Source organism: Monomorium pharaonis, chromosome 6 (genome assembly GCF_013373865.1).
Source record: "Monomorium pharaonis isolate MP-MQ-018 chromosome 6, ASM1337386v2, whole genome shotgun sequence".
NCBI lineage: Eukaryota > Metazoa > Arthropoda > Insecta > Hymenoptera > Formicidae > Monomorium > Monomorium pharaonis.
In genome coordinates, this window is record NC_050472.1 from 23,463,422 (window position 1) to 23,473,902 (window position 10,481).

At 38.4% G+C, this 10,481-nt stretch overlaps 2 protein-coding genes across 3 annotated transcripts in view; one reads left to right on the forward strand and one right to left on the reverse strand.

The window, feature by feature from the left end:
• Positions 1-5,634, reverse strand: part of LOC105832499 (opioid-binding protein/cell adhesion molecule homolog) — an 89,023-nt gene extending 83,389 nt beyond the window's left edge. Inside the window, exon 1 of the mRNA XM_012673501.3 lies at positions 4,908-5,634. Coding sequence (XP_012528955.1) covers positions 4,908-4,980 — 73 coding nt within the window. The 5' untranslated portion in view covers positions 4,981-5,634. The remainder of the gene's footprint in view (positions 1-4,907) is intronic.
• The window catches only part of LOC105832496 (soluble guanylate cyclase 89Db), a 169,300-nt gene that overhangs the window by 125,706 nt on the left and 33,113 nt on the right, over positions 1-10,481 (forward strand). The window lies entirely within an intron of this gene.

The following is a 10,481-nucleotide window of genomic DNA, read 5'->3' on the forward strand; positions in this document are numbered from 1 at the left end:
CTATAAATTTTTATATTTTTAATATTATTTATATGAATATAAAAAAATTACAAAATCTGTGAACCAGCTGCACTAGCCAGGCTAGTTTAATAATGTTACCGTTAAACGCATGAGATAAGTAGGATTTTATTGGCCAGGCGGCTTGTTTAAGTCATTTGCCTAAAAGTGTAAGCGCGCTCATGTTATGCGCCTACGCCAAGGGTGTGAAAGAAATTAATTTCACGATAGCACCGAGCTAATTGTGAACTGTACTTTGAAGTCGCCCTCGATATATCACGATGCACCGAATGCATAAACGTATCGCTACTCTCTATCCTAATGAGTTTCCCGGCCGCTGTATATCTTGCCATTGCATTGTGTCTACGTTCTTAGGACACATGTAACACTCAAAAAGTTATATTAAAATTAGTGCCTTTAACGATTAACTTCACATATCAACTATTCTACGGCAAAACTGTGTATATGCTTGATAAAAGAATATGATACTTCAAATTTTATACATATAAAAGCTATAAGATCCAACAAGTTTCATATATTACTCTACAATTTGAATAAAACTTTGCTTAATAATAATATTAAAATATGATAAGTCGCAAAAGTTAAGCAGCTTCAAAAATAATACCGCACTCGAGAAGTACCCCACTCAACTTTAATGGCGAGCTAGATGAGGATAAAATAATTAAAAGGCTTTATACGCCAAAACTTACTCGTTGAAATTTAAGATAAACTTTTATAGTCCTGTCATAAAAATAATATTCCAATATACGTATCTTTTTTTAAATATTTTACAAAGAGTCATGTCATTTTCTGATAACAAAAGTAATTAAATTTAGCTGCATTATTTTTTATCGGCCAATCAAAAATATATTTTAAGATTAGAAATTAAAAGAAAATTTAATTTAAAGTTTAGCAGCGTCTTTAGAAAGTGCTTCTATCGTGAGCGAATAGCATTAGTGCATTTTGATGCAGTGGACCGCGCGCACGTGTCATTATACATTCCTCTTTGCTCGCGCAAAGGTAGATGCATGAGAAATAGCGGTGCAACGGAAAAAAACTGAGAACCGCACGTACTAAAGGTACGGTGTGCAAAAGCGTGTACATGTGTTGGCTGCGGGCATATTTATCTAACGTACGCATTCGTATTTCGCTATTGCGGAGATTTCGAAGCGCGAGGCACGGAATTGCCAGTTTAATACCGATTCTGCGTGCAAATAGGGAAGAGAGGAGAAGGGATGTGTCGACAGTGGTTTGCTGTTTGCGAATTAGGTGCAATCAAATGCAAAATCACACTGGCAAATATTACACGATTTACCAATCACAGACTCCCCCAATTAATTGCTCGGTGCGATATTCTATTAGTAAAGACTAAGCTGAGAAAGTTACAAGAACCTTTAAAGACATTATAATTATACGTACTTTGAGGCTGGATATTATCATATTACGGTTACATGATAAAGATATTTTTATATATATTTGTTGTTTACATATCACTGTTTTCTGTATTTAATAAATTATTATATTTCATACACAATGAACAAAAACATAAGCAAACAGGTAATACGATAATTAATCAACTTTATACACAAATTTCATATTTATACTTATACTCGTCTTTTAAATGTATTTCTATTAATTGAATTTTTTTAAATAAAAGATATGATATGGTTGAAAGTTACAACACATTGCCACAGTATTTTAATTTGTAATGTTGAAACTTTGTAATTAAATATTAAAAAACTACTAAATTAAATGGTTATTCAAAATTAAATTAAAATTAACTAAAGGTGAAGTTCTCGAAAGCTTCTCGTGATTTAGAAAATTCAATTAAAGAAAGAATCTTGAATATTGAGATAGTGAATTTCTTACGTATAAATGATTTTTTATTAGATGATAAAATTTTATCAAAAATAAGACAGATACATTAAAAATTCAATCATGGTTAATATACGGGACTTATTGCGCGTGTTAATAAAGAAAACTTAGGTGTATAAGTCATTTTCTTCAATGTGAATAAAATATAGCCTGCGCGTCAATCACGCGCTGTCAGCCATCACCTTGAAATAGGAAATGTGCGATAATTGTTCCGTTCGCCCGAGTTATGTACTTAACAAATCGAATTACTTCTTCGGTGAATTGACGTTTAGCTTTTAAGGAGCACTCGTTTTAACTATTAATTTAGCCTTTCCATTACTAGATTACTTGTTACATGCGTCATGTCGGAAACATTAAGTTGAAACATTAAATCTATACACTCAATGAAGACTGCGATTATAAAAAGATGTAATAAATAGATAAATACACATAACATTGCACGTTAATGACTATGATAAATACGATCATGAAATAAAACTATAGAATTTATCTGATCAAGCATTTATATTTATATGTTTCTTCTTCAGATAAAAGATATTTTTCCATGATTTTAAGTAGCACGTCACGAATATTTTTTGATTTAAAAGTAACGATAATATCGTGCCAGACAAACGTGACATAAAAATACTAAGCACAATATTACTTAAAAAGATATTTTTAAAGTAGCATGTTATCAGTTGCAAATATATCTATTTGAATTATCTGCTTATATTTCGCAACTGGTTTATTCCATTTTAATTTAAACAATTTAAATATAGCAAAGAATGGGATAAAAAAATCTTCTCTACTGTATGTTCAAATTTTCAGTACTTTCGATATTTTTATTTCATTTATCACTTTTTATAACGTATAATTACGAGAATAAAGTATCACCTACGTGTAAAAGGAAATTTTTTCGTAATAACGAAATACAAACTAAACTTTACATATATTTTTATAAGATACTGGCTTTATTGTGCAGAACAAATTTAATCGCAGTTATAAAGCTTTCAAAGGTACACGAATTTAATTGAAAGTCAAATAATACACGTCCGAAAATACAGAGAAAAGAAAATAGTAAAAAATTAAAAGTTTGAAAATATTGATAATACACAGTCTCACACACACACACACACACACACACACGCGCGCGGCGCAAGCAGCGTTCGATCGCATACGAACGCCAATTCGCAAAATGCATAAAATACACTCGGATCCATACTGTCAGTTATAATATATTCGTGCGCGATAAAAATTCCACTCCCGGCGCGCCATGCATGAATTAGGGCTGCAACAATTTTAAAAATCGTAAGTCACGGTCCCTAGCGCGCGCGGCTTTCATCGATATCCCTTTGCGCGAGAGGGCATTCCGGCCGTAAGTAACTCACGTGACGACTAGATTCAAGGGGGCCGAGTGTTTATCGCGGCCTTATCGGGTTGCGTATCGAGGTGCGACATGACGCGACCCCGCGGGACCGCGGATTAAAAAGACCCCGTCAGGGGATTTCTCCCTCTCTATCTCTCTCGTTCGGCCGGGATTCGCAACTAATGCAGGACTAATTCGGGCGGTAAGAGGCGGGCAATTAACGGGCGAAGCCAAGTGGATTTACTGAGCCTTCGGTCGACGGCGCGATAATTCGACGTTAAGTCATTAGCCCGCGCGATTACGGCGCGCAGGGCGCGTTATAATGGCGCCGGCGTATTTCACTGGCACCTAATCCCCGCTGGCCGTAACCACGTGCCGCGCCGCGCCGCGTCCGGAAGTCTCGCGATTACCTTCCCTTCAGATTTCCGCGATCGTCCGTCTCGCCATCGCGAGAGACTTATACGAGCGATCGCGCCCCCGAGGCGCGAATAAACGGACGATCGCCGGCGCGATCTGCGCCCGGTGGTTGTCCCGTGTCCGGCGGCTGAAGAACCCATTTCCCGCCCGAGAAAGAGGGAGTAATTATTATCACGCGAAAGGATAAGGGGGAGTCCGCCGGACTAACTTCCGCCGCGATAATTTATACTTGTCACTATTTACCGTAGGGGCGATTGTGCCCGGGAGAAGAGGAAGGTGACGGGGGAGAAGGGAGAGTTAGTTGGCCCGGAAGAAGTGAAAAAGAAGACAGCGTATACGGCAATGAAAGAGCAAGAACAGACAGCGAGAAATGGCACGATGCCGACTGCGTACGCGTTCCCCATTTGAATGTGCACCCATTCCCGACTGTTCCCCCGTTCACTCGCGTTTGCTGGCTAGTGTCCGCGATTCCAGTGTCGCTGCGCGGAAACTTTCGGGAACGGGACCGACGACTTCGCGTCCCAATCAGTAATGCTGATTTGAAAGATCAACGTCACACAGAGAAGAGACTCGAGCGAAGAGCCCCGAAGGCTGTTCGCGGTTTCCGGACTCGTCCGGGGATTCTTTTACGATCGAACGGCGTATCCCACACTCGCGATCAACGCGGGATAACGTAAATTGCTTCGCGATGCCAAACGTTACTACGATCGTTCCCGCGGGAGCGGTGCGGAACTCCTGGCGACGAAGCGACGCGACGCGACGCGAAGTCGATGGCCAGCGGGATAGGCGACTCGATCGTGGCCAATCTCGTTCGTTTAAATTACGGCCGGCTCGTAATCACCTACTGACTTTTATCATCCACGTAATAAACAAACCGCAATCGTAAAAGCTGATCGTAAAATTTCCTCGGAGGAAAGACCCGGGAGAGAGAGAAGAAAGAGCGCGCGATTAAATACGCGGACCTCGTGCGGAAAAGTCGTAAAAACGATGCAACGAGTCACCCCTTTTTCCCTGTCGCTCACGAGAATCTCGATCGGCGAAGGCCCTTCGATCTCGATCTCGCACCCTAGCGTGGACGCGTGATGGCCGCGAACTGCAGTGGTCGCAATAGCAATCGGTGACGGCTAAGGCGGAATTCATTTCAAGAGGGAAAATGTGTTACCGCATAATTGCATGTGGTGCGTTAACGCTACTCGGACCGTGCAGAGCGGTGCGGAGGCAGGGGGGGGGGAGAGGGGGAGAATCGTGCGTCAACTCAGTGAAGCAATTTTACCTGATGACGGATCGTTCAACGCGGATACCCATGTCGCGACGCAGAACACCGGGATCGCGAGAACGGGGAGCATGTTGCTACGTCGACGACGCGGCTACGTCAACTGAGGAGTAAACGCCGGGCGCCGCGACGCGGTTCCGCTTTGCCGCCAACCACGCGGGCGCCTGCGTGCTGCCTTCGGTTCCGCGCGTCCGTGCGACTTATGCGAACCACGGAGGATACGCGGAGATACCTCTCTTTACTGTCGGGCGCGATTCAAACGCGAGCGCGACGAAGCGCAAACGCGACACAATTGCGTTTCGAGCGTACACATCTATTCGCCGAAGGGGAAAACTGTACGTGTGCGCGGTCGTACGCGCGGAATTCACGCGGACGCAAGAAGCGCGATACGTAACGAGATCTTATCTTTTACCTTGTTGAAGAATTCTCGGAAAATAACAAGACTTCCTCGAATCCGCGTATATATTTTTTCTTGAGATGTGCATGAACGTCGAAAACGCTTTCATTATCAAAATCTATCCAAATGTCAAAAAAATCTATTTATTTCAAAAAGATACGATTGGGCGTCACAAAGAAACCAAACTGCTCTAGTCTAGTAGAATACAAGTACGAACACTTTATAAGCTAATTGTGTGCTCTAATATTAAAATTAAGAAATTTACAGAAAAAGTGACAGCTTTCGAGATGCTCAACCAATACTACGCCTGCCAAATTTTGATTATAATACCTTTCTTGTATTAATAATTAATATCGCACAATGAATTTATATATAAAACGATTTTGTGAAAAAATTTAAACGCCTTCTATATATAAAATAATTGTTTAAATACTTAATATTCACCAATTCAAACTTAATCAATTTAAACACAAATAGATGCTTTTTGTGTATTTGCTTTTTTTCCTTAGAAGTTGGGAATTTTTATAGACTTTTTTTTAGAGAAACTTGGTTAAAATTATTAATGTTTTGTAATTAATATCGAATTTATTTTACTTTTTAATTTGTATAGAGACATACGCGATACAAAACTTGTCTAATTGTAAATCCACTCTGATTAACGAGGACGCCTGTCGAAAACGCCAAGAAAAAGCGAGTTTGCAGGTAATTACTTTCGCAATAATTACATTGCCTTGTAATCATTCTAACGGTCTTATTTTGCTCCGTTCATCCGCTTCTTATTTAGCACGAATAAATTTTAAGATATTTTTAAAATATTCATTTCACTCCAGATTTCATTTATGGAATTTAACTGATATCGCTTATATTTATTCTGACGCTTGTCAGATTTCTTATTAGTGATCTTCAAATACATTTACCGGATACACTTGTATATTATGTTACAGTTAAAAATATAATTGTTGTCACCGGATGTGTTCCTTAAATGTATTTTATTTATTTGTAATTATCTTTAGCGTTGAGTTATTGGAAAATTTTCTTATCTTCCAGATAAATAAACCATTTGCCTGTCTTAAAGTAGTCTTGATCTATTAACTTCGTAGAATCGGCAGGCAAATTGTTTGAAATACATACGTCATTTACGTGTCATCTACGTTGAACTAAGGAATCGTTAAAATTCCAGATAGAAATATCAAAATAAACACAAAGCAACGACCGATGAAATACAAAGCAGTTTATCGACGCATTGTTACGGAAAACAATCATTTATTTTCACTGCTTCTCGTAACTTTCTACGCTTCGATGCATGAGCGAATTGTTCACTTTACCACCCGTAGCGTGATACGCACGCAATATTGCTTTTTTTTTTCATATCCATATAGTTTTTTTGTCACCATTTTGCCGGGTCGGTTCGTGATGCATGCTCATGCAACAAAAATCTCCTCGCAAAGTTCCTATGCGTATGATGGTAGCGGGAAATTTTTGTTTTTGCATGATTGCATGTCGAAGCACGTTTCGATACGAGCGATAGTATTTTATCCGCAACGGATCAACAAGCGCTAAACACCGAAATCGGAAGACCTTTGCGTAGTAGAGAAGAAGAGAAGCGCAATCCCTATCAATGGGATTTATCCCCCGAAGAATCGCGATGGAAGAGGCTCGCGTGATAATTCATGCTCGCCGCGGATACTATTTCGAGCACGCGTGCCACTTGATGGAATCGCACCTCCGGTTCAGCACCATTACGTACAATTGTTTTCGCTTATTACATGCATGCGATTCCCATAGGTACGTGGATGCGGCAAACGCGCCCCGAGAAACTCTTCCTTCTGTTCTTGATCGTGGCTTGAGAAAATATTCCATTCGTGAGCTTAACAAGATTGAAATCTTCAATTTGACGTTACTCAACGAGAGCTTCACCCGTAACATAATTTGCGCACAAACAATTTGTGCACGGAAAAATCATTTATATTTATATGTAAGACAAAATAGTAATTTATGTACAAATGTACAATATATATGTATATGTATAATAATATTTATGAGCGCATATTTTTCGTTTATAAAGTCACATCGTTATAGATATGTCTTGGATGACTTGTCCTCAATATTCCTCAAATATCGAGGATTCTTGATGTAAACATCCATAAGCCGTGTCACGAATTGCTACGTGTCGACTTTGTATCGCGAAAGATGAGAAGTTAGTCAATTTTTCTGACAAAGACATGCAATATAAGAACGTGCGACCAAGCCACTTTGCGTGTCAGTGATTCCTTACTAAAAGCAACTACACCTTCATGATCTTGGCACCGCGTGCCACGACCCGTGAGACACGCCATATCATCATTAATGCTCCGTAACGTGGTGCATTATTTTATTTGCATGATCGCCCGTACTCGTCACTTTGAAACGAATAGTAATAAGTATAATCTGAAGTTTGCGAAAGTATTTGGTGAAAATATTCGTCTCCGTTAGTTGATTTAAAATGACCCGCGATCACGACATAGAATTTGCCTATTTTTATTTGTAATGTGATATCCTTAAACGAGATAGGGAGAGTTGTGTTGGACGCGTGCCGATCGCCTAAATCGTAGCTTAACAATGTTTTACATTTTTACTCAATATAAGTAATATTTTTAATGACAAAAATCTGAAATAAATGAAAAAAAATTAGTAATATAGATAAAAATTTAATAAATTACGTTGTGTTTTGTGCATACTAATAACACTTTGAAAAATCAGATACAAATGATGTAAATTTTTGATCAGTTTATGTAACTGATAATAATGTAATCATGCAATTTTATATTGAACTTTTGGGTTTTAATAAAAGATTTTTAGTAGAATATTTTACATTCATTGTGCATGTACATACAATATTATTTTGCATTCATTGTGCATTGTATATATTTACAATATTATTGTAAAAATTAAATCAATACTTGTTATAAAATCTATTTAAAATTTTTTTAATCGTACCACCATACAAATATTGTTACAATAAACAATATTAATATAAGACTGATAAAAATAATAATAAAAGTATGATAAAACTTATAATTGATATAAATAAAAATATGTCAATTTCAAAAATAAACTCGATCCACTTTTATTTCGATCTTTATCTCTTTGCTTATTAATTATTAAATGTTTGCTTCTTTCTTTTAATAAATTATTAATGAAATATGTATTAACGATTCACACTATACTTTTAATTATTTTAATTCTCGAATTTAATGCTTTCAAAAGCGGTACAATTTAGGCGACCAATTGTCTAAATATCTTGCAGAATGCTACAAAAAGGTTTATAGTAAATTAATTTGTTTTTTATAAAAAGTTAAATATTGTAGTAATATCCGAAATAGTAGTAGATATCCGAAATAATCAATTTCAACGTTTATTTGAGTACAAATCAATACCAAATGCTACAAAATAATTTGATACTTAGTAAGTCTCTTCTTATTATCGCATCATAACTTAATCACGATCCGCGACCTGTCATCAAACGAAAAGCAACGTCCACATTCTGTAGAGCAAAAAGTAGAAAAATCTATAATCACAAATCATCTAAATTGCAATAATTTAAATAATCTGCGATTCAATCATATTTTCCGTGATATACAGCGGTATGCACGTATACTCGATAATTTGAGTGTTATCTCAGTGGTAAAATTCGATCTTCCGCCTATTTCCGTTTCTCCTCCGACCAGCCTGGAGAACCAGACTGCAATGAGTGTGACCAAACTCATTCGGGCGCAATTGTCGCGTGCACCCTTGTACTAGGTACTTCATCGCGGCTACACGCCCGCGCCGCCGGGGCGAGCGGCAGATAGAAGCGGATATATTTGCGCCAATCGTCGAGGCCGCAGCGATCGATGCGGGTCGGCCGAGGATCGATTTCAATTTAGCGGCCGTTTAAGCGTGCACGCTCGCGGCTAACGAGCTTTCGAAAGTCGTAGATATCCGACAAGTTGGCCTACAGGGGCAGTCCCGCCGCGGCTCACAACCACCCGCCAGAAACTTACCGCAGTCAGGCGGCGCGAGTACCCGCGAGCATACATGTAACACGACACCGTTAACTCCCTTAACACCGTACTTGCACCGTACAGACACTACAGACACGCGGGCGATTTCACCTAGCGGACGTTTATGTGGCGCCCGGGATCGTCGTGGTAGGCATTGTTAACGTCTGTGAAAAGGATAAGAACGGCGCGCGCGATGGAGGGCGGCCAACAGACCGTTTTACTACTTCTCCAGTGTTGGAAGAGCCAACGGGGATGGCGTGTGGTTTCTATTGTAGAGATTAGAAAGACCGGCATATGCACCTGAGGAACGGATTTACGTTCGGCAGCTAGATAACACATTACGGCCGGCGTTTTCTTTCTGCGAATCGCTTTCGTGCAAGAAAAGAATCATTCCCGTTTTTCTTTTTCGTTAATACTTCCCGAAGATCGATGTCACTGTAATAGAACTTAAGTAGCGAAGTGGATCAGATAACGCGCCGTTTTCAATCGTTGGTTCGTTCGTACGAGAACTGTTTGAAAAGGGTACGAAAATATTTGAGTTTCAATTAATTGAAAGCGTAAGTTTTAATAAAATAAGAGGACAATTCGCGTGATAAAAAGAAATGTGTGTCGAAAAACTTTGTTCCTGAACGAATTTAAAATCTTCGTTTATTATTATGCACAGCATTTAATTATAACTCCACTGGAAATTTCGGTCAGATTTAGCTAATATCTTATAAGGACCTGACTTGTTTGAAAGTAATCGTGAATAAGGTGCACTTTAAAAAATTCTCATCAGATTTGAGTAGAGATGACATTTTTAAGATTAAAATAATCAAAAACATTAGGATTTTTTATGTTACTCCAAAATGATATTAATATAATAATCATCTCCTACACTATATAGCAAAGAATTTATTACCTAATTGTCTTATTGGTATTATTGCCTATACTGCTTATTAACCTTATTACACAAGAAAAAATGTCCTTGTTAACTCAACGAGGCATATTTTGTAGTCTGCGTCTACGTAAGTTCAAACAGAATTTCTAATTAACATGATTAAATTTGATATGTGTCAGCAAGAATGTTCAATAGATTTAACTATAAGAATTTAATTAGCATTTTTCGGTTAAATCTATAAAACTTCTAGTTCTAGCCGCTGGCAGATACGCGGA